Source organism: Astatotilapia calliptera, chromosome 18, assembly GCF_964374335.1.
Source record: "Astatotilapia calliptera chromosome 18, fAstCal68.1, whole genome shotgun sequence".
Taxonomy (NCBI): domain Eukaryota; kingdom Metazoa; phylum Chordata; class Actinopteri; order Cichliformes; family Cichlidae; genus Astatotilapia; species Astatotilapia calliptera.
The window spans coordinates 6,504,238-6,529,701 of NC_137439.1; the positions used below are offsets into that span (position 1 = coordinate 6,504,238).

Consider the following 25,464-nt stretch of genomic DNA (forward strand, 5'->3'; position numbering starts at 1 on the left):
GTTTAACTCAGTTTTCTTGGCCTTTGTTTATCGTTTCATTTGAAATCTTAATGGGTAAAGATCATCATAATTACATATGAAATTATATGTACAAATTATATGTTCCATTACACTATTAACAGCACAGATTATACAGCAAAGATCAGATTCGTGGATGGAGCCAGAGGCTAAATGACTGTTCAGTCCTCTTTAGGAAACGATCTTCATATGACGACAAACACGACAACAATCAGCTGTCAAACTGTACAAGAAGTTCACAGTAATGTAAAAGAAGTTATATCACTTTATTTTTAAACGTACGCACTCAGGGTCAGGACTGAAGACACTGATCGAGAAAATACTCTAAATATAAATATTCACCTAAACATTCAAAATTATTCAATTGCATGAAAAGAAATATGAACTCTCTACAATACTGGCTTCTGATTGGTTGAAAAAGCAGGTGCTGAACTTCAGAAGAGCTAAACCTGCAAAACTGTGTAAACCCAGAGTGGATGCTGCCCTCTGACCTTTCAGAAGTACGATCTTTTTATGAAGACACAGAGGCAGAGTTATTATTCATCACTTTAAAGATGATATTCGTTACATGTTCCTCACTCGTTGTCTAGTAAAGTCCAGAGAATGAGACACATGATTTCAAAACATACAGCTGCATGTTAGAGATCACAGAGTTCTTCAGTCTTATGAGAACTCATGGAGACTAAATGTCAGACACATCAACAGTAAATGTCGTTCCTCCCCCCGTCAGTTTGTGTCCTCCACACTTGTTTACACAAACATCTGAGGTTTGAACAGTGTGCAAAACCACATGTTACAAAGCTGCTGAGCTACTGAATACTGGAATATTTCATTCAATATCACCATCTGACCAAAGGACAAACACAGAGAGGATTAGAGCGCCAAACTTTGTTTCAAACTGTTTCAGATTTTAGAGGCAAAAAGCAGAATTTCTACCTGGACAAAGAAATCAAAGCAGGACAAAAACCAGCTTTTTACATTTATTCAAAGGCATTATGTGAATGTACTCTGAGCCACAGCCTCCTAAAGTAAAGACATTTGATCATCTAAACCAGACAGAGTCATGTTTTCAGCAGTGTCTGTATCCTCCATATAGACCATGCCATGGTCCACCTAGGGTGACCAGGTGTCTGACTTTATGTGGGACTACACAGCGCTCAGTCCTTGTTTGCCTGTGCCACACACACATTGAGCCAATGTCCAGTTTTTTTATTGACTCTAGTTTCTGTCGATCGCTAGGCCCACAAAAAAACCCTGTACAGGAAGTAGATTTCATCTCTCTGATAAAAGGAGTTCTAATCCCTGATCCTATGAGTCTGAGCCAGTAGATAATATTGATATGATCATATTTATGCCTTTGTTGTTTCACAAAGGGTTAAAAACATTCACAGGTTGGACTGTGGTTCTCCTTTTAGCGTCTCTGCTGGAATTTTAACTGTGAACCTCTTAGATCCAAACTTCTGAACTGCTCATCTCACAGAGGACAAAAGGGAAGAACCCCGAATCTCTTCTTCACCTCACTTTTATACCTGCTCACCCTTTCTCCCCCCTTCCCTCACTGGACGTCACATCTTCACACTTGGGCCAATCAGGTTGTTGACATTTGATCATCTGATGTCCACCCACACCTCATCTCTCTCTCTCTCTCTGACTCACAAGATTTAACACAAAGTTTAAACTTTAAAATCACTTCATTACATTTTCTTTGTTATTCTTAACACAGAAAATTCACATTCAAAAACTTAACACAGAATAAAACAGAGTAGCCAGTAGTGGGACATGGTTCCAGCAACTCTGATGGTGACGGCCCGTTTGAAGCTGAAGCTCCAGCACGTGTGTCAAAAAATCAACACACTGCTTCAGAAACGCTGTGCTGAGGCTTGGTTTGTCTGAACAGAGTCACGTGATCAATGACGACTGAAGCTTCATTCAGCACGTCACTGCTTCAGTACCTGATTCAAAGATTTATAAGGAATTGAACCATTGGTGGGATTTGTGCTGTGTTTTGGTGATTTTGTGAGAGCGAATCAGTGTGTGACATAATTATAGACATGGAGCCAGGAAGAGAGGACGCTCTGCCTGTTCCTCAATAAAAACCAGTTCATCAGCATTTCTGCTCCCAGGTCTAAAATGTACATAAGAAATATGATGTACACATAATTATAATGATATAACTTATAGTATATTATATATAAACGTACCAGTCTGCTGGTTAATTACATAATCAGGTGGAGGCAGTGACCTCACAACCTCCTATAAGCTTTAAGTTAAGGTTACTTTATTTATACCCACAGGTAAATTTGCTTTACAGAACAATGATAGCATTTGGCCTCCCTTCACAAACACACACACCTAATGAAACCTGACAAAACACATATTTTAATTAAACAAAGTGAATCAAATCAAAAACAATTCTTCTTGAGTTCAGTGACAGCAGCAGGGACAAAGCTGTTTTTATAATGCTTTGTCCTGCATCTTGGAACTAGAAACCTCCGTCCTGAAGAAAGAAGCTAAATCCACCCCGTAGAGGATGGGAACCATTTTTAAGGATTGATTAAGCCATCTGTGGTACCTGTTTAGAGTACAGGGAGTCTAAACAGGCCTGTGACTCATCTATCAGACGACTGGACCATCTCACTAACTAATTCAGTCAATTTTTCTCTGTGACAGAGGTCTGACTGAACCATGGCACCAAACAAAAAGATAAAACAGACTCAATAAAAGAACAAGAAAACAAAGTTCAAATCTTTCGCTCAATGTGGAAATGAGCAAGTTTCCTGAGGCAGTAAAGGCACTGGTGACCCTTTTTACAGACCGATTTGCAATAAAAGTTCAGTTTTTCATTGATTATGGTCCCAAGATATTTATATGATTGCACTTGCTCTATTTTCTGACCTTTAATTAAAGTGACTCTGTGCCCATTTAGTTGTTTCCTAAAATCAATAACCATATCTTTTGTTTTAGATATGTTCAATTGGAGATAAAACTCCTCCCACCACTGAACAAAGTCATCAATGATTGGACTATGGTGAGTTTCACCCTCTTTCAGTAAGCTGACAATAACAAAGTCATCTGTAAATTTAATGATGGCCCTGTTTTCATATCTGCTCTGACACGTGTTTGTAAAGAGAATGAATAATAAGGGCGATAAGAGACCCTGGAGGAGAAGCTGTGGAGGAGAACACTGGGTCAGACAGAACCCCATTTATTCTCACTCTTTGTGACCTGTCAGTTAAAAGATCTAAAATCCAGCAAACCAGGTTTTTCCTGATTTCAAACTCTTCTAAAAGTCTCTTCATTAAAATATGGGGCTGTATTGTATTAAAAGCAGAAGAAAAATCAATGAAAAGAAGTCTTGCAAAAGTCCCTTTACTCTCTACATGTTTAAGAATCAGATTTAGTCAAAAGCGCGTCCTGCACTCCTCTGTTGGGCCTGCACGCAAATTGCATTGGATCCAGCTGATATTCAATCTCTTCCATAATCACATTTCTGAGGATTTTTTCAAAGACTTTCATGACAACTCAGGTGAGGCAACAGGCCTGAAGTCATTCAGGACGTTTGGACGACTAGATTTAGGGACATGAACGACGACAGCTTCCTTCCAAAGCGAGGGCACATTTTGTATTTGAAAGAATTTATTGAAAATAACCTGAAATTTAGGACTGAGCTCTTTAGCACAAGATTTAATTAGGCGGCACTAATGTTATCAGGGCCCTGGCTCTTGTTCACATTAACTGTATGAAAGGCCTTTTGGACATCGCTGAGTTCAGTGATGAAGTGTTGAGTATCTTTCAGTTTCTGTTTCAGTTCAGAAGAACTAAAACGAGCATCAAGCATATTCAAATCTCTGTCTGGCTTAAAACCGTCTACAATGATCTGACTGCTGCTCTGGGGATTTTGAAACCCTGATATGGTTTTCATACAAGTCCAGGCAGACCCAAAATTTTTTGCAGCAAATTTTCTTTCAAGAAGGTTTTTGTAGATCTGTTTTGCTTTCAAGAGCTCGATTTTCAAGTCTTTGGTGACTGCCTGAAAGCCAGGAACAGCCCCCTCTTTAAAAGCCTGTCTCTTTTTCCTTAAACAGGATTTGATGCATTTGGTGACCCATGGCTTATTGTTAGGGTACACTTTAGCACGCTTAAGGGGTATAATCATGTCTTTACAAAAACTGCATATGAGCTAACATCCACCAAAGCATCAAGACTGAATAAAAACTTCCCAATCTGTCAATTGAAAACATTCCTGCAAGGTAAGCACAGATTCTTCTGACCACATGATTGATTGATGATAACATAATTTTTTCACCCCCCAAAAATTCACGTTCAAAGCAACATATCAGCCCGATATCACACAGAACTGTCACATGACATCAAACACAAGCTGTCAGCTCTGCAGAGTGGGCAATCATAATGAAGCAGTTCATTATAAGCGGCAGACTCAAGCTGCTCTTCATATATTTGTCCACCAGATGTCACCAAAGAGGACTGTGATGAAAGCTTCGAGTAATGAACCGTTTTTCATTACAAGCTTGGCCAACTGACTACAATCTACAATAAACTAATATGGCTTTTCAATCCTCTCTTCAATCACTTGGTACCACCAGGAACCTTTAAATGGGCACTCAAGCTGCCTGGAGACTGTTTTGTCGTGCACATCAGAGAAACCACAGGTAAGACAATCTTATCCAAAAGGTCAGTGTAACAGTATTGTTTTCCACCAGCTTAACCAAACTCCCCACACTAACTGAAATTTCTTTTCCCAGGCAAACATTAAACAGCAGCAGCTGGAAAACTGGAAAACCTAAAGCCAAATAATCAATAAGACATAACAAACTTTTGTATGAGTGAGTATTGAGAAACTGAGCAGAATTAAACCTCAGTGAAACCACATATAAGTTCTGGTAACTGGCACATATTTATGTTTAATATGTTGTTTTATATTTTGATCAGTTTCAGGTGTTTGTGCGACTGTGTTAACCATCAGTAAAACCACATATAAATCACACTTCTGTGTTTAACAATTACAACACTTGATGCTGTTTTTCTGATTCAGGATTATGTGTGTGATGAGTTGGCCACACAGTTCTTATCTTTCTGCTTCACACACACACAAAACTGCCGAGGTTGAAGCTTCAGTCTCTTTCTACCCCAGGTCTCACCACATTTCCAAAATGTAAACTCTGAGTCTCATAAGAAAAGGATTAAAATTTAATTCTGGATTTATTTTGGCAGCTTGAACTAGTTAAAGAAGATGCTGCCTATCCTGACATTTACATGAAAAGTCAAAACTACTATTTAAGCACAATGACGACAGACTCCAGGCAGACAATCCTGTAAAACATGGAAATATGAAGCATCTCTGATGGCTCAACACAGTAAGAAGAAGGGATGGAAATGATGTATAACTAGTTCAATACTGGAATCGGTGTTTTAAGCTGTGATGTAATAAACTAGTGCTGGGAAAATGAAAAAGAAAGAAGACAAATGTTTCCCTTTTGTGTTTTCCCGATTATGTGTCCAATATTTAAAAAAACAACAACTATCTATCATGTACAGACTCTTAACAGGAATAAACCTGAAACCAATTGTTCTGCTGGGGAAGTTTCGTAAGTGGTACGAAGTTTAAAAAACAACATTCACCTGAGGGAGGCTCCCAGGAGCTCAGGTCTGACTGGTTTCAGTGACCAGAAACTGGAATGTACGGTGAGCAAACTGTGTTAAAATGCAGTGACTGATAAAAGACGGATGAGCACCATCACCATCACAATTAGTTGATCAATATTCTCAATAATATAACAAAAGGCTTTCTTACAGACTGTATTATAATACAAATACAAACCACACATGGATTATTGCATGGTCCTGAAGCCAGCAGCGCCCTTGGTCATGAGATTGGTTTTAAATGTTTGCTGTATTATTGTTTTTAAATCATTGGAGTATACAGATTTTAAAAGTGTTTTATGATTACAATAGTTCGTAAAGTAGCAGAAGTATTCACACATCACAGTGACGAAGGTTAAAGGTTAATTATCAACCTTCTGTGGAGGAAATAAGGTGCTTGTTGTGCATTGCGTTCAACATTTTCCTAATGTACCTTCAAACAGCTAATACCGCTTGAGCATTCCTGTCTGTGCCTAATGTCGAGTCATAGTCATGTAGTTTCTCTTTTCAAGTTCTTCTTGATGAAAATCACACTTTAACCTTTGACTTTCATAAATGATGTGACAGACTTAACACCATGTTAAGTCTATTTGGCAAATTCTGATCAATTATGAAGGATTATCCAGAATATTTTGACCGGCTACCTTTGATAACGCAGAAACAGAACTCTTGAGTTGTGGTATCAGGGTGCTCAGCCCACAGATATTGAACTTCACATACCCCATCTGCCTCCATTTGGGACTGCAATGGCCTTAAAAGCCCTACACATATCTTCCCTACTTAAGTGCAGCCTTTTTTCTAATGGAATTACAATATCGGCATCTGGTCTCTGACTTCTCATCAATTGTGTGGGCGTCCTTTAGAGGACATTTCATCGGAATAAAGGCAAATACGGTGGTGCCTTTATCTGCAGAAATATGTGGCCTGTAGCCAGTGGGTGGGGCACCACATGCTCGCTCTCACTGTTAGATTGGATAGAAAAGTCTGCAGCAGGACAAGCGAATATTAATGACGTTTCTGAGTGTTTCGATTCCATCAAGAACAAAAACAAATCTTAGCTAACCAACACTCACTGGGTTTTAGTGGATTACTATATTTCACAGAAATATTACAGAAACAGTTTCTTTGGTACAATAATCCAGCTGTGCAGAAATCAGGGAGTCGGGAAGAAGCAGCTCATTAAATTCTGTGCTTGTTTAAGACTGAAGCACATATTATATCATCATAATACCAGAGCTGAACTGGATGACTCATTCCTCATTAAATTACTTCAGATGTTATTTAAAAAAATATATATATATTTTATGGAAGTAAAGCTGCTTGTGCTGCCACCTAAACCAATCATAACGTGGCCTCAAATGTTAAAGTAACCTTATGAGCAGGAACTGATATAAGAGACTATCAGTTATGGAGACAAAGATAAAGGCAAAAAAAAAAATGTATTAAATTAAATAAGCAAACTGATATGAATGAACCTTACATTTAGATAATACAAATCATCAGCAAGAATAATAAAAAACAAGCAAAAACAAATAATAAAACAAACCTCAGCTAACGTGGAAGCTACACTGCAAGGTGGTCTGTTTAATAAATAAAATGTGACAGGTCACATACAGGACCATTAACATCTCTGTAAACAGAACTCAGCTCCCACAAAGCTCCAAATGAAGAAAAACTGCATCTGCATGCAGAGAACTGTTTGTGGAGACATCCAGCATATCGACGCACAGTGAGTGAATGATGAAGAACAAACCATAACGAGGGGCAGGGCTACTACACTGCATTGTGTCCATCAGGTAAAAAAAGAAAAGAAATCTGTTGGCTAATCTACACCATATCAATAACAGCTTCCTTAAGGTTTTAAAATGCACTGCAGCTGCATTTTAAAACATATCTACAAGCAATGCCAAAGAAACACACAGGTATGAGTACAGAGGTACTATGAAGGTAGCTCACTTCTTACTGGAGTATATCACCATAGTGACTTAAACTGTAGAGCAAACCTGCTTCAGAGCAGGTTGTGTTTGAGATTACGGATCAACAAGTATGAAATCACCACTTAGCTACCAATCAGTTCTCTGGAAAACTGCTTTACAACAAGTACCTGAAAGATCCCTTTGGACTGCTGTGCCATGGATAGTGGGAGGATCTTTCCATTGATGAGCATCAGTAGTCTAATCAGTTTAGATTCTTAAATTCGACTTCATTCTTTGACTTTTCCCATTTGTCTGCAGAACAATTTCACAACATTTTGAATTCCTCTATAAACATTAATCTCGTTTTTTCTTTTGTCTGCAACGCTTGTCCTTAGCATGTCCTCGTCCATGACAGCATTTAATCTTATCTGAGCAATTCCTCTTGGTCTCCTGTATCACTGCTCATCATTCGACATGCTTTTCCCAGTATATCCACGGCCATTTTTGTATTTATGCTTGTATTTTCTCCCAGACTGGTAAACATCAACAGAGCTCAGCAAAAGAACTTTTAGTTCCTATTTGAACTTTATTAATACAAGTGTTTAACCTTTTCATGTTTATAGTTTTATCTTTCTTTGTAAAGTCAGCTGTTCTGCTGCTCTGTATGTGATTGGTCAGATGCCCCCAACGCCACCCCTTTCATGTAAACAGGCTAGTAGCTAAAATGGGAAACCCTGGTTTACCTCATAGATTGATAACTAGCGTCATGTGATCACTTAGTCTGATTGACAATGTTGGGATAAGTTAATCAAGATAACAGAAAGATTTCTTGAGTATGATGAACAATGAATTTAACTCCTAAATGTGACTTCCTAACACAGAATGTGATGACGTCATACGCTTTGTACTTTGATGTGTGGTGATTGGAAGTGTCTGTGTGGTGCAGCCTGGACAGACCAGACCAGCTGCACCACACAGACACTTCAAACCTCACCCGAGGACAAAAAGCACAAGAACAACAACAAAAAAAGAAAGAAAACAAACCTTAGAAACATGCAGGGTTACAGGAGAAGCCAGCCGTGCAGAGTCTGAATTTAACTCCTATTTATGACTTCCTACCAAAGAATGATGATGGGAGAATTTCGATTTATTTATTACGCATTAGTTTTATGGGTCTGTTCCACTTAAGGTCAGATTGGTGTCTATGAACCAAAATGAGTTTCACACCAAGACTAAACTCGTGTCATGGTTTGCATTATGCAGTGGTTACAGTGGTGACACTTATTAGACTCTGAAGTCTGTGCACCAGTTTTTCAGGGTCCTATAGGTGCAATTGTTGCGACCACTGTAAATGTGACACCATCACAGAAAAATTGTATAAAATCAGAAGAAGAAAGAGAACTCTAATATGATGGCTGCACACCAGCTGGATCATTATAACAACATCACATCACATGAGTAACTTCAACATGACGAGACTTCAAGGACTCCAACAATGTTCATACAGTGAGGATAAATAATGTTTTTTTTATTATTTATTATAAAAAGGACACAATATAGATATATAAAATGCAGCCAGAACTCCAATAACTAACATGTCCATTAATTTGACACGTTGATTTATATATAATTTCTTTTTCTCTCTTAGCTTTTCAGCTCCACATTTTTGCCATTTCTTCCACACTCAACTCTTTTCTACAAGCTGAGCACACAGTGAAGGTAGGGGAGGGCTGGTGGCATTAAGAGATTTGATTGGGCAATCTAGGGGCCAGTTAGTTCTTTCCTTTGGTGAAAGTTGGGCTCTTCAATTCAGCATGGTACAACTCCAAAGATTCTGCAACATCAAACCCTCTGTCTGCTAATATTACATCCAGTTACAAGATGAGCTTCCCGACCCCCTGAACTACAGATGCCCTACATGACTGTTAGGACAACTTATGTATTGCAAGTATGCAGTACTAAGAATAACTTGATGTTTCTGACTTTGCATTATGAATTGTTTATCCACTGACAAACATTTCAAGTTCTACTAAATTAAAAGACAATTTGTGGTAACCTGATTAGGATTCAAAAAGAATAATTAACAACACTTCTTGTAATGGTGTTAAAATCAGCCCAGCTTTTATTTTCATATGCAAAAAGTAAAAGCAAATCAGCCAACATACTGGACACATAATCGTCAATTATACTGTCACCATTGTTACTGGTATTGAAAGCTTATTGATAATTTGTCCAAGTAAGGAATGCCCTCTCACAAATGTCATGTGACAACCTCATTGGCTTACGGAACTGTGATGTCACACACATTTAGAATCTTACCACCACTGTGATCCTTCGATCCTTTGATCCTAAAACCTATAAATAGGGGTGAGACGCAAGAACTTTTAGTCCGTTATTCGCAGCATTTATGTTTGCAGCATTCAAACGAACGTTCGCCAGAGAAGCCCTTTTTGGATCCTTTTCAGAGTCACTGTTAACAGATTCCAACATGTCTCCAAGAAAGCAGAAAAAAAGAGAAAACGTAAAGCCCAGCGCTCCTCTTTGCAATCGAGAAGACGATACGCAACTGCAGAAGATGTGCTTGGAAGAAATGCATGAGGAAAATCTCATGAACAATCACAATACGCGACACCCGCCCCAGCCAGAGTACACCAATTACATCTGGGAAAGTTTTTTTAAACAACGAACGGAGATTATCTCCGTATTACTGAGAGAGCACTGTGAGAGAAGGACCGCTGAAGCAGATAAACTGTTCAGACAGCTTCTCGATAAGGAAGATATTATAAAGGAGAAAGAAATGGAACTCCTAGACATGCGGGGAAGGATCTTTGAGCTCCAAGCAAAGCTTAATAAAGTACAAGAAAAACCAACAGAAGAAATCCTCCAACAGAAGAAAAACGAGAAAGAGAGGGAAAAAAAGATTCAGGAGCTGCAAGTAAAGCTGGATGAAGCTCTGCAAAAAAATCAAGAACTCCTCCAAGAGAAGAAACAACTGGTCATAAAACTCCAAGGCACTGAGATAAATGAAAAAGTGCTGAAAGGAAGGGTTGAGTTTCTTCGAAAGAAAGCGCAACAGACCATGAAAAAGGAAGATATGGATTGCAAGCTTCAGGACAGCGAGAAACACAAGGAAGCCTTGCAAATAAAGCTTGATGAAGCTCTGCAAAAAAATCAAGAACTCCTCCAAGAAAAAGAACAAATGGACATAAAGCAGCGCAAACTGCAAGGCATGGAGGGAAAGTACAAAGCACTGCAGGCGAAGCTTGATAAAACACTGAACAAAAATAAAGAGTTGCTTCAAGAAAAAAAGCAACTAGAAATTAAACAGAAAGAAACGGACTCCAAGCTTGAAGGCGTGGAGGAAAAATACACCGCGCTGAAAATAAAGCTTGATAAAACAGTGCAAAGAAATAAGGATTTCCTACAAGACAAAGAACAATGGGAAATAAAGCAGAAAGAAGATAAACAAATTCTCCAGGACTTTGAGAGGAAAAACCAACAACTGCAAGACTGTTATAACCAACTGAACTCCAAAACAACTGAGCTGGAGGGGGAAAAGAAAAAAGTGCAAAAACAATGCTCAGAGATGCAGAGTAAGCTCAGTGACATGCTGAGAAAAAACACAGAACTGGAGAAACTTTCCAACAATTTGAAGTGCAAAAACACTGAGGTGCAGATGTTAAAGCAGCAAGTAGAGAAAACAAACAAAGACCTGCAGTGTACACTTCAAGAACTCGAGAGAAGTCAGCAGCTACAAGACGCACACAACAAATTACAACACAGTTATACAGAGATGCACGAGGCAAAGCTTATGCAGGAGGCCAAATGTAAAGAACTGAAAGAAAGGCTGGAAGAAAAACAAGCCAAATTAGAAGAAGTGGAGACAACATGCAGGAAACTTGAGAAGGAAAACACACAAACAATTGATGAGTTACGAACCCTCATCCTAGAGAAAAGAGTGCTCGTGGAAAAGATCACGGAAAAGAAGAAAAAACGCTTCCGCTTCTTCTGGAGAAAGAGCACTCCTGCTTTTTCTACTTTTTCTACTTTTCCTTCTGCTGATGTCACCCCGTCTTCCTCCTCCACCGTTGCATCGTAATTTTCACCTTAACTCCTAACACCTGCCCCATCTCCCCCCCCCCCCCCCCCTCTCTCTTTCACCCTCACCCCCCAACCAGTCCCGACAGTTGACTGGCCCCTCTAGAGCCTGGTTCTGTCATAGGTTTCTTCCTTTAAAGGGAGTTGTTCCTATCCACTGTCGCACCCAGTGCTTGCTCAGAGGGCATAGTTGGGGTTCTCTCTCCTCTCTTTCCTCCTTTCTATCCCTTTCCTTTACCCTCTTCTTTAACCCCCACCCCTCCCCCTTTTCTATTCCCCCGCTTTTCTATTTCCTTAATAATTTAATAATAAACACAATTGGCTACATTTTAAATGTGTCTGATCAACGTCTTCATTCAAGAATGAATTGTCTTTCTCACGGAGTCATGTGTATTTTGTGTTTTCCTCGGGCTGGTGATCCCCGCGGTCGTTCAGCCCCGGAGTCCAGAGTTTTAGTGTTTTAATCACATTTAGTGTTACATTTTAGATCACCACAATAGGATATCCATAATTTAGGATTCAGGCATTTGTTTTAGTTCAATATCGTAATCATTCTATGACTGAGTAGTTTACAGAACCTTCAGTCTGCACCAATAACTTCTGTTGGAGCTATTTGTTCTTATTTTTTTATTATTTTTGAAATTAGTTAAAGTTTGTTGTTAGTTTACTTATATTTTGGGGTTTATTTACAAGTTTATTTGTAGGTTAATATTTGTTTCAATGTTTTGTTTGTTTGATGTTACCTTGTTAAATTAGTCAGTAAAAGCTGTAGGGCCATTTTGTTTCTATAAATAAAGAGACTGGTATAGGACCAGCATGCACTGGGGTGAGCCTATGGTTTTTTTTACTAGAGCAGGAGAAGCAGCAGGACGTAACTAAAAATGGATCTTGTTATTGCTTGCCAAACTGGATAAAATAAACCATAAGAACGCAACTTTAAAGTTTGGACAGTGGACTTCTTTTGCCTGCGTACGAAATATTATCTCAGTGCAGCAGTGGCTTGTGGACTTTTAATTGTGGGATGTTTGGTTTGTCAAACAAAAGGAATTGCCACTACAAAAAGTAAAAAACCTGCCCGTGGACAAAGGAATAATCCTTCATTAATGGATATGTTGGATATATGGATTTCAAGGATCACCGTCGAACTCGAATAAAAGTTACTGGATCGTCTGTAAGTACTCCAGACGGATTTGATGTTGAAGCCTGGATCAACATGTCACTCGTTCATCAAAGCTGTTGAGTGACAATATTGTTTAAGCCGTAAAGGAAAACGGTGAAGCTATTGGAGTTTAAAGACATTATTTCACTACAAAGACTGATGAACTGAGTTTTGATGTACTAAATTTGTGCATAATAGGATCACTAATTGAAACATGCCAACGCCCTCCGTGGAAATGTTTGTTCGGTGCAATCATGTTTGCGCTTTATGCTATGGATTCTCAGTGTGCTGCGCATCTTTATAATGTTTGAAATAATCCAAGAGGACAATAAAAATGTCGGATATTAAGAGTAAACAAGAGAGTAAACAAGAGGATGACACTCAGATGCAAGCAGAGAAAAGAAGCATCAAATTTACGCCAAAAGGTTTGGATTTGTATATAAAGACATGCCAAGAAAAGCGGAGTTCAATGTGTAAGCAAGCATCTAAGTACATGGGGAAAATTTCTGCTTTAATGACCTCACATGAGAACGTTAAGGAAGTGTCTTCTGAATTTGGGAAGTTTATTAAATGCTATCAAGATGCAAACGCTTTGCAAGAATCCTTTTTAAGTTTGCCACTGCCAGAAGATGAAGTGAAAAGGCAAAGCGCACATTTTCAGTCTAAGGTGACAGCATTCTCTGTTTTTACGGACAAAGTAAAGGTTTGGTTGCAGGAAGCAGGCGAGCCGTATACTGAACAAAGCAATACTGCTCTTAATGATCAAGCTGTTGAAAGTTTGGATGAAATAAATCCTGAAGACAGTGTCTCTAATATCTCAAGTGTAAAGCCACCTTCGAAAACATTGTCACAGCAAAGTCGAATTTCATCAACATCTTCCGCACGCATTAAAGCTGCGGCTGACAAGGCAGCGCTCATGGAGCGACTCGCTGCATTAAAGAAAAACATTCTATTGAAGCGCAAGAGGAAAAACTGAGAAAAGAAAAGGAGAAATTATCCTTGGAAACAGAGTTGGCAGCAACTAAGGCAAAGCTTCGTGTCTTAAAAATAAACTCAGTTTGTAGCTCTGAGCGTTCTGATGGAATGAACTCTTATTTTGAAAGAGGGCACGTACAAGAAGCGCCTTGTGCTGATACATTTGTTCCGGCAGAAAGAGATTACTCTGGTACAAATTCTACATCTGAATCACAAGTAATCGTACCTCAAAACTCAATCAACTGGAAGCAGAACAAATTCCACTGTTCTGCATAGTTTGTTTGTTTTGTTCACACAGCAATCATTTACTAGAGAATTGTAAGCAGTTTAAAGCTAAAATTCATCGGGATAAGTTGACTTTTATCAAGGAAAGGGGAATTTGTTTTGGTTGTTTAAAAGTTGGTCACATAAGCAAAGACTGTAGGAGTCGTTTGAGACACAGCAGCTGAGCAAATGATCATTTCATGCTGAAGACATCCTCAGACAGATTTAAACACATACATAAACACAGCCTGGTGCCAATAACACAGCTAATGACACTGCTGTATCACTGGCTTTACTGATTAAAGACCATATCTGAAGGAAATCTTTGAACACAACAGAAAGTGACCTTTTAAACCTGCGACACTGATGCTGCATTCAAGGACCATTAAAAACATCTGAAAGGACTTAAGAACATGAAGAAAATGTGACTTGTTTCTCTGTAATGAAGCTGTTTTAGTGAAGAAAGTTGAAAGGTCACAGAGCGACTGCTGAATCTTCTGCTCTAAACATGAACTCTGAACTTTGTGATGCTTCAGGAGGAAAACTGCTTCAGTTATTCTCTCAGATTAGTTTCATATTTTCTGCATCAGATTTGAGTGAGATCCTGGAATGAAGACAGAAGAAAAGACTTTGTTCAAAGTTTGATTTATAGTCAAACCTTCCAGTTTATTCACACAATAAAACATCAACACAATATATGAATTCATTCATTAAAATCACAGTTTTTCCTCATTTGTTTGATGATTTTGACAAAAACAAACACAAACACACACACATGGTCTGCCATACTCATAAAGAGAAATGTCGACATTTTTCAATACAAATATTCCAGAAACATTTAGAGGATAGAGAAGTTTACATTTTCATGTGGAGAAATATTTTAGTAAATCAAAATGATGATGAGCAGTGATAGCCTCCATAAACAGTCACAGGAAAGATCTCCTTTAAAAACTCAGAAACATCAAGAGAACAACTAGAAGATGTGGAGGTACCACCCATAATGTTTGACTGACAGCTGATCTCTGTGCAGAAATGATGGAGAGAAAATAAAATGAAACTAAAATACAGATTTAAACCCACAATATGAAAGACTTCAGTCTATTTCACTTTAATCAACTCAGCGGTGGCTCCATAAACATAAATCCTCAGACCAGCATAGAGCGGCTGAGTGAATGTGGTCTGGACTCTGTGGAGGAGAGTCATGGTTTCAGAGACGCTGTAGAAGGACAAAATACCTGCTCTGTGATCCAGGTACACTCCTACTCTGGAGGAACGAGGACCTGAGACAGGAGTTTGGATGTTGTTGTACCAAAATGTATAACTGTTGTTGTAATAATCTAATGCCCAAGATTTGTCATTACATCCAAATCCACATTCAATCTCACTCCCTGCTCTGCTGATATTCTTGTATGCGACTGCTACTCGAACTCCTATCCCTCTCCACTCCACCTCCCAGTAACAACGTCCAGTCAGACTCTCTCTACTCAGGACCTGCCACCATCCAGTGAATCTGTCTGGATGATCAGAATAAGACTGTTGTTGATTCATTGCTGTTGCTTTTCTGTTCCCCTCTGATAATAACAGCTTTTTGTTTGCTGTGTTTGGATCCAGTGTGATTTCACATGAATATTTTAAGAATCCAGCTCTGGTCTTTGGCTCTGGTGGATCTGACAGTAAAACATCCACTTCAGTGACTGTCAGTGAGATGTTTGTCCATTCCTCTCTCAGAATGTCCTGTAGTTTATCTCTGACCTCTGACACAGCTGCTGTCACATCCTCAAAGTAGCTCAGAGGACGGATATTGATGCTGGATGAGTCTGTAGACTCACTGAGTGCTGACAGTGAGGGGTAGTTGTGTAGAAACTGGATGTGATCCTCTGTGTGTGAGAGCTGCTTCAGCTCAGCATCTTTCCTCTTCAGCTCAGTGATCTCCTGCTCCAGCTTCTCCTGAAGCTCTTTGACTCGACTCACTTCAGTTTCCTGCTGGGATCTGATCTGCTGCTTCACATCAGAGCTTCTTTTCTGGATGAGATGGATCAGCTCAGTGAAGATCTTCTCACTGTGCTCCACTGTTTGATCAGCAGACTGATTGATGGCCTCCACCTCCTGTTGAAGCAGCTTCACATCTTTCTCTCTGTCCTGGATTCTCTGCTGGATGTTTTGTCGACTCACCTCCAGCTCTCTCTGCCTCTCAGTCCTTTCTGCTGCAGCTGAGACTGTGTCGTGGCCTTTATGTTCATCCACAGAGCAGAGATAACAGATACTCTGCTGATCAGTACGGCAGAACATCTTCATCACCTCATCATGACGAGAGCAGATGTTCTCCTGGAGCTTCTTGGAGGGCTCCACCAGCTTGTGTTTCTTTAATGGAGCTACTTCATAATGTGGCTGAAGGTGTTTCTCACAGTAAGAGACCAAACACACCAGACAGGACTTAAAGGCTTTCATTTTTCTTCCAGTGCAGACATCACAGGCCACATCTTCAGGTCCAGCATAGCAGTGATCAGCAGGAGCAGCTTGGAGTCCAGTCTTCTTCAGCTCCTCCACTAAATCTGCTAACATAGTGCTTTTCTCCAGGACAGGCCTTGCTGTGAAAGTCCTCCGGCACTGAGGGCAGCTGTAGATTTTCTTCTTTTCCTCTTCATCCCAGAAGCTTTTAATACAGTTCATGCAGTAGCTGTGTCCACAGGGAATAGTCACCGGATCCTTCAGTAGATCCAAACAGACTGAACAGCAGAATTTTGTTTGGTCCATTTGATTCATGTGCTGTGCCGTTTCACCGTCTCTCAGTGACTGTCAGACAGTTTCACTTCCTCTGAACAGAAACAACCTCTGTGCTCTGAAGGGAAACAGATCTCTGCTCTTGTTCACCTCCTACAGGAAATGAGGCTCACCAGCAACTGCATTTACACCATGTTGTTTAGACCCATCCTGATACAGACACATCTGTGAAGGGAGGCACTAAAGAAATATTCTTACAGAGCGACCAAGAGCCAATCACATGATGCAGGGTGTGGTATGTTTGGTTACAAGAGTCATTCCTACTATTCGGTGCCATTTCAGTGTGATCACTCTTCATCAAAAAATACAAAATTTTGAATTATTTTAACATTTCATCTAAAAGAGGGATTTTCAACCTATAAGAAAAATGTATTGGTCCAGCTAAGGATATTATATTATAATATTTTTTAAAATCAAAGTCTTTACCCATGACGTGCCAAATGTCCACCCTGTTACAGGACATTCAATTTTCTATTAATAACTGTTTTGAATACACAGTTATAGTAATATTTACATTTTCTAAAAGCTACAATGTCCCTTTTTAAAATCTGCAAGGAAATTTCATGTTACAGTGCATAGCAATAACAGGGGTGACGGTAACAGGGGGGAGATTTTATGCTAAACTTAGCCATTACTACTAGTATGATGAACAACAAGCTAGTACATGGTGACCACTAAGAACCATTTTTAACATGTTTATTAGCCATATTATAAAAATTACAAAAAAAAAATTGTTTCCACTATTAATAAGCGTAACAGGTTGGACGTGTTATGCTTTGCCACATTACAAAATCTTGCTAAAACATTGAAAAAAGGGTTGATTAAAGAGTGGTACTTACTCGTCTTCTTCTTGAAAGTTTTCCCTCCAAAATATGTTACATCCGGGAGTGTCATGTGACTAAAAGAATAATCAGGTGATGTGTTCTATGGAATTCTTATCAGAGTAACAGGGGTGACAGTTGATTCAGGGACACAACATTTTTTAAAGATTTTAAGTATTAAACATGCATTAATAATAAAAAAGAACATTTGATGAGGAACATTAGAAATAAGCCAATCCAGAAATGATGAAAAATCTAGATTTTTTTTTTTTTTTTTAAGTTATATTTGTAACTGAAGTCGAGCAAGCATGACTGGGGACATAGTACTTTAGTGACTTGTGCTAAAATAAAAGTAATTTACTTTTAATGTATTTATCCTGTGTATATATCAATGTGTTCTATGGTAGAGGGGGGTTAAACATACAAGAAAATGGTTTAGAAATAAGCATTAGACAAGTTTTACACTAAATATACCATATTATGTCATTAGGACTCAAATGGCACCGAATAGTAAGAATGACCCACAACATGCAGTAACAAGTCTGACCCAGTTAAAGTTTAATAGTTTAACTTTACGTGGATGTTTGAAATTGAAGTTTTATAGGACTCTCTGTTTAATTGTTGTTTTGTTTGGAGCGATGGTTCTTTTTATTTAAATAATTGATGATAATTTGATATATTTGATTATTTATTACAGGTGCAAAGAATTCATTTCTTCATGGTGCAAATATATAGTAGACTCAGGAGTTTAACTCAGTTTTCTTGGCCTTTGTTTATCGTTTCATTTAAAATCTTAATGGGTAAAGATCATCATAATTACATATGAAATTATATGTGCAAATTATATGTTCCATTACACTATTAACAGCACAGATTATACAGCAAACATCAGATTCATGGATGGAGCCAGAGGCTAAATGACTGTTCAGTCCTCTTTAGGAAACGATCTTCATATGACGACAAACACGACAACAATCAGCTGTCAAACTGTACAAGAAGTTCACAGTAATGTAAAAGAAGTTATATCACTTTATTTTTAAACGTACGCACTCAGGGTCAGGACTGAAGACACTGATCGAGAAAATACTCTAAATATAAATATTCACCTAAACATTCAAAATTATTCAATTGCATGAAATGAAATATGAACTCTCTACAATACTGGCTTCTGATTGGTTGAAAAAGCAGGTGCTGAACTTCAGAAGAGCTAAAGCTGCAAAACTGTGTAAAACCAGAGTGGATGCTGCCCTCTGACCTTTCAGAAGTACGATCTTTTTATGAAGACACAGAGGCAGAGTTATTATTCATCACTTTAAAGATGATATTCGTTATATGTTCTTCACTCGTTGTCTAGTAAAGTCCAGAGAATGAGACACATGATTTCAAAACATACAGCTGCATGTTAGAGATCACAGAGTTCTTCAGTCTTATGAGAACTCATGGAGACTAAATGTCAGACACATCAACAGTAAATGTCGTTCCTCCCCCCGTGAGTTTGTGTCCTCCACACTTGTTTACACAAACATCTGAGGTTTGAACAGTGTGCAAAACCACATGTTACAAAGCTGCTGAGCTACTGAATACTGGAATATTTCATTCAATATCACCATCTGACCAAAGGACAAACACAGAGAGGATTAGAGCGCCAAACTTTGTTTCAAACTGTTTCAGATTTTAGAGGCAAAAAGCAGAATTTCTACCTGGACAAAGAAATCAAAGCAGGAGCAAAACAAGCTTTTTACATTTATTCAAAGGCATTATGTGAATGTACTCTGAGCCACAGCCTCCTAAAGTAAAGACATTTGATCATCTAAACCAGACAGAGTCATGTTTTCAGCAGTGTCTGTATCCTCCATATAGACCATGCCATGGTCCACCTAGGGTGACCAGGTGTCTGACTTTATGTGGGACTACACAGCGCTCAGTCCTTGTTTGCCTGTGCCACACACACATTGAGCCAATGTCCAGTTTTTTTATTGACTCTAGTTTCTGTCGATCGCTAGGCCCACAAAAAAACCCTGTACAGGAAGTAGATTTCATCTCTCTGATAAAAGGAGTTCTAATCCCTGATCCTATGAGTCTGACCCAGTAGATGATATTTATATGATCATATTTATGCCTTTGTTGTTTCACAAAGGGTTAAAAACATTCACAGGTTGGACTGTGGTTCTCCTTTTAGCGTCTCTGCTGGAATTTTAACTGTGAACCTCTTAGATCCAAACTTCTGAACTGCTCATCTCACAGAGGACAAAAGGGAAGAACCCCGAATCTCTTCTTCACCTCACTTTTATACCTGCTCACCCTTTCTCCCCCCTTCCCTCACTGGACGCCACATCTTCATACTTGGGCCAATCAGGTTGTTGACATTTGATCATCTGATGTGCACCCACACCTCATCTCTCTCTCTCTCTCTGACTTACAAGATTTAACACAAAGTTTAAACTTTAAAATCACTTCATTACATTTTCTTTGTTATTCTTAACACAGAAAATTCACATTCAAAAACTTAACACAGAATAAAACAGAGTAGCCAGTAGTGGGACATGGTTCCAGCAACTCTGATGGTGACGGCCCGTTTGAAGCTGAAGCTCCGGCACGTGTGTCAAAAAATCAACACACTGCTTCAGAAACGCTGTGCTGAGGCTTGGTTTGACTGAACAGAGTCACGTGATCAATGACGTCTGAAGCTTCATTCAGCACGTCACTGCTTCAGTACCTGATTCAAAGATTTATAAGGAATTGAACCATTGGTGGGATTTGTGCCGTGTTTTGGTGATTTTGTGTGAGCGAATCAGTGTGTGACATAATTATAGACATGGAGCCAGGAAGAGAGGACGCTCTGCCTGTTCCTCAATAAAAACCAGTTCATCAGCATTTCTGCTCCCAGGTCTAAAATGTACATAAGAAATATGATGTACACATAATTATAATGATATAACTTATAGTATATTATATATAAACGTACCAGTCTGCTGGTTAATTACATAATCAGGTGGAGGCAGTGACCTCACAACCTCCTATAAGCTTTAAGTTAAGGTTACTTTATTTATACCCACAGGTAAATTTGCTTTACAGAACAATGATAGCATTTGGCCTCCCTTCACAAACACACACACCTAATGAAACCTGACAAAACACATATTTTAATTAAACAAAGTGAATCAAATCAAAAACAATTCTTCTTGAGTTCAGTGACAGCAGCAGGGACAAAGCTGTTTTTATAATGCTTTGTCCTGCATCTTGGAACTAGAAACCTCCGTCCTGAAGAAAGAAGCTAAATCCACCCCGTAGAGGATGGGAACCATTTTTAAGGATTGATTAAGCCATCTGTGGTACCTGTTTAGAGTACAGGGAGTCTAAACAGGCCTGTGACTCATCTATCAGACGACTGGACCATCTCACTCACTAATTCAGTCAATTTTTCTCTGTGACAGAGGTCTGACTGAACCATGGCACCAAACAAAAAGATAAAACAGACTCAATAAAAGAACAAGAAAACAAAGTTAAAATCTTTCGCTCAATGTGGAAATGAGCAAGTTTCCTGAGGCAGTAAAGGCACTGGTGACCCTTTTTACAGACCGATTTGCAATAAAAGTTCAGTTTTTCATTGATTATGGTCCCAAGATATTTATATGATTGCACTTGCTCTATTTTCTGACCTTTAATTAAAGTGACTCTGTGCCCATTTAGTTGTTTCCTAAAATCAATAACCCTATCTTTTGTTTTAGATATGTTCAATTGGAGATAAGACTCCTCCCACCACTGAACAAACTAATCAATGATTGGACTATGGTGAGTTTCACCCTCTTTCAGTAAGCTGACAATAACAAAGTCATCTGTAAATTTAATGATGGCCCTGTTTTCATATCTGCTCTGACACGTGTTTGTAAAGAGAATGAATAATAAGGGCGATAAGAGACCCTGGAGGAGAAGCTGTGGAGGAGAACACTGGGTCAGACAGAACCCCATTTATTCTCACTCTTTGTGACCTGTCAGTTAAAAGATCTAAAATCCAGCAAACCAGGTTTTTCCTGATTTCAAACTCTTCTAAAAGTCTTTTCATTAAAATATGGGGCTGTATTGTATTAAAAGCAGAAGAAAAATCAATGAAAAGAAGTCTTGCAAAAGTCCCTTTACTCTCTACATGTTTAAGAATCAGATTTAGTCCAAAGCGCGTCCTGCACTCCTCTGTTGGGCCTGTACGCAAATTGCATTGGATCCAGCTGATATTCAATCTCTTCCATAATCACATTTCTGAGGATTTTTTCAAAGACTTTCATGACAACTCAGGTGAGGCAACAGGCCTGAAGTCATTCAGGACGTTTGGACGACTAGATTTAGGGACATGAACGACGACAGCTTCCTTCCAAAGCGAGGGCACATTTTGTATTTGAAAGGATTTATTGAAAATAAGCTGAAATTTAGGACTGAGCTCTTTAGCACAAGATTTAATTAGGCGGCACTAATGTTATCAGGGCCCTGGCTCTTGTTCACATTAACTGTATGAAAGGCCTTTTGGACATCGCTGAGTTCAGTGATGAAGTGTTGAGTATCTTTCAGTTTCTGTTTCAGTTCAGAAGAACTAAAACGAGCATCAAGCATATTCAAATCTCTGTCTGACTTAAAACCGTCTACAATGATCTGACTGCTGCTCTGGGGATTTTGAAACCCTGATATGGTTTTCATACAAGTCCAGGCAGACCCAAAATCTTTTGCAGCAAATTTTCTTTCAAGAAGGTTTTTGTAGATCTGTTTTGCTTTCAAGAGCTCGATTTTCAAGTCTTTGGTGACTCCCTGAAAGTCAGTAACAGCCCCCTCTTTAAAAGCCTGTCTCTTTTTCCTTAAACAGGATTTGATGCATTTGGTGACCCATGGCTTATTGTTAGGGTACACTTTAGCACGCTTAAGGGGTATAATCATGTCTTTACAAAAACTGCATATGAGCTAACATCCACCAAAGCATCAAGACTGAATAAAAACTTCCCAATCTGTCAATTGAAAACATTCCTGCAAGGTAAGCACAGATTCTTCTGACCACATGATTGATTGATGATAACATAATTTTTTCACCCCCCGAAAATTCATGTTCAAAGCAACATATCAGCCCGATATCACACAGAACTGTCACATGACATCAAACACAAGCTGTCAGCTCTGGAGAGTGGGCAATCATAATGAAGCAGTTCATTATAAGCTGCAGACTCAAGCTGCTCTTCATATATTTGTCCACCAGATGTCACCAAAGAGGACTGTGATGAAAGCTTCGAGTAATGAACCGTTTTGTCGTGCACATCAGAGAAACCACAGGTAAGACAATCTTATCCAAAAGGTCAGTGTAACAGTATTGTTTTCCACCAGCTTAACCAAACTTCCCACACTAACTGAAATTTCTTTTCCCAGGCAAACATTAAACAGCAGCAGCTGGAAAACTGGAAAACCTAAAGCCAAATAATCAATAAGACATAACCAACTTTTGTATGAGTGAGTATTGATAAACTGAGCATAATTAAACCTCAGTGAAACCACATATAAGTTCTGGTAACTGGCACATATTTATGTTTAATATGTTGTTTTATATTTTGATCAGTTTCAGGTGTTTGTGCGACTGTGTTAACCATCAGTAAAACCACATATAAATCACACTTCTGTGTTTAACAATTACAACACTTGATGCTGTTTTTCTGATTCAGGATTGTGTGTGTGATGAGTTGGCCACACAGTTCTTATCTTTCTGCTTCACACACACACAAAACTGCCGAGGTTGAAGCTTCAGTCTCTTTCTACCCCAGGTCTCACCACATTTCCAAAATGTAAACTCTGAGTCTCATAAGAAATGTGGTTCAAAAAGATGTGCTGATCTATGAATGCATCCTTACTGAAAGCTAAAGATGTCCAGCAGACAGAAACAGCAGCTGAATGAACAGTTATCATGAGCGAGTGTACAAACACTATCACAGGAAATAACAGAAATAAACTGTAGTTTCCATTTATACCTGTAGTATTTTTTCAGCTCCATGTCATCTTCCAATATGTCAAAATATGATTTCATTGTATCTTAAACAAATACAAACTTCTTTCTTCCCCCCAGAGAGCCAACAGTTTACTATCAGAACTGAGGCTGATCATTAACAGGGAGCAGCAGGTAACAAGGTCATCAGCAGTGGAGGAAAGTATGGAAGTAATACTCAGCTTCATATTTGAAGATACTCGAGTATCTTAGCTGCAGGTCTGGAACAATGGTTTTATTTCCTTTCCCATTAAACATCTCACACAGCCCCTCATCTGTGACCCTTAGCAAACCCACTGGATATCTACCTGCACATAAAGGAGATCAGATCAGTTCCATCTAGACCAGCTGTAACAGGAAAATGCTGCTTACACTTTGATGCATCACTTTCAGTTTGTCATATAAGACAATATATCAGATTGAGGCATTATTTTCCTGCAGTGAGTAAATCTACTTTGTACTTTACTCTTTTCTTTTAGGTAAAGGCTCTAAACAGTACTTGTACACTGTGGAAATCCCATAAGAACGTCTCCTGAACTCTGAAAAATAACAAAACAAAGACTAAAAGGAGGTCATGGGTGCTGATGATGATGCTGATGATTATGAGGAGTAGCATGCATTTAAAAAGTGACTGATGTCCTAGAATACAACAGAACAGTGTCTCTACAAACTTATGAAAACATGACAGTCTTGCATTAGTTTGTATTCTTATGATTTCAAAAAACGAGGGAAAAATCTCCTTGAAATGCACAATTCCTTTTTGTTATTTCTTAGTGTGTGACGTATTTTATTGGCTTTATGATTGGTGCAAACAGTTTCCTGATTCATAATGGAAATAGATTTTAGACACAGGAGGAACACGCAGTGATCAGCAGGAGCAGCTTGGAGTCCAGTCTTCTTCACACTGAGGAGGGACATATATGCAGGAACAGTTGTCATAACTGTTACAACCACCAGATGGCGAAAGAGTCCCACTGCAACTTTAAGCCATGAAGGATGTGTCTTGATGTTTGCTTGTGATAAATCTGCTTTATGTGAGTCTTTTTCAGAGAGTAACAGTAATATGTCTGATTATATGTCTTTAATCAGTAAAGTCTCGCTTTGCTAGAAATAAATCAATAATAAAATTGTAAACATGCAGCTGTATGTTAGAAGTCAAAGGGTCCTTAAGTCTTCTGTAAATTGACGGGGATCAAATGAAGGACACAAGTATCTGTTCTTACTCTAATAAATGCTGCTTTAATATCCAACAGACTATTTTCCTTCCTCATCAGCAGTAAACAGCTCGACTGCGTCTGTGCATTTGTGTCCTCCATACTTGTTTCCACAGACATCTCAGGCTTGATGCCACGATGCAGTGTAGAAACCTGACAACCCTCTGACTCATGTTCAAATGTTCAAGGACATTTCTCAGGATCATGTATGACCCCTTTTTGACATTTGGACTTTCATTAATAATATTTGTGTTTCTGAGTCATTTTTGTGGAGACTTCTGTCCAACGTAGTGTCCAAATGAAGCCTGAAGCTTTTCTTCACCCTCTTGTCAGATGGTCAGCAACAAAACTCTGTTCCAACCAATGTCTGATAAGAGATGAGACACAGCAGCTGAGCAAATGATCATTTCATGCTGAAGACATCCTCAGACAGAATTAAATACATACATAAACACAGCCTGGTGCCAATAACACAGCTAATGACACTGCTGTATCACTGGCTTTACTGATTAAAGACCATATCTGAAGGAAATCTTTGAACACAACAGAA

At 38.8% G+C, this 25,464-nt stretch overlaps 1 protein-coding gene and 1 long non-coding RNA gene across 2 annotated transcripts; one reads left to right on the forward strand and one right to left on the reverse strand.

Moving 5' to 3' along the window:
- The first annotated feature begins 4,487 nt into the window (after window positions 1-4,487).
- LOC145421959 (uncharacterized) lies at window positions 4,488-4,908 on the forward strand. Its single transcript, XR_013903328.1, has 2 exons — window positions 4,488-4,688; window positions 4,782-4,908. It is a non-coding gene; the product is annotated as an uncharacterized LOC145421959 (long non-coding RNA).
- Window positions 4,909-14,720: 9,812 nt separating this feature from the next.
- LOC145421960 (tripartite motif-containing protein 16-like) lies at window positions 14,721-17,112 on the reverse strand. Its single transcript, XM_080292984.1, has one exon. It carries the CDS (start codon window positions 16,852-16,854, stop codon window positions 15,190-15,192), a length of 1,665 nt encoding a protein of 554 aa, XP_080149110.1. The 5' UTR covers window positions 16,855-17,112; the 3' UTR covers window positions 14,721-15,189.
- Window positions 17,113-25,464: the final 8,352 nt, after the last annotated feature.

Excerpts from the sequence above, each read along its gene's own strand:
- LOC145421960 (XM_080292984.1), bottom strand. The coding sequence starts at position 16,854 with ATGAATCAAATGGACCAAACAAAATTCTGCTGTTCAGTCTGTTTGGAT.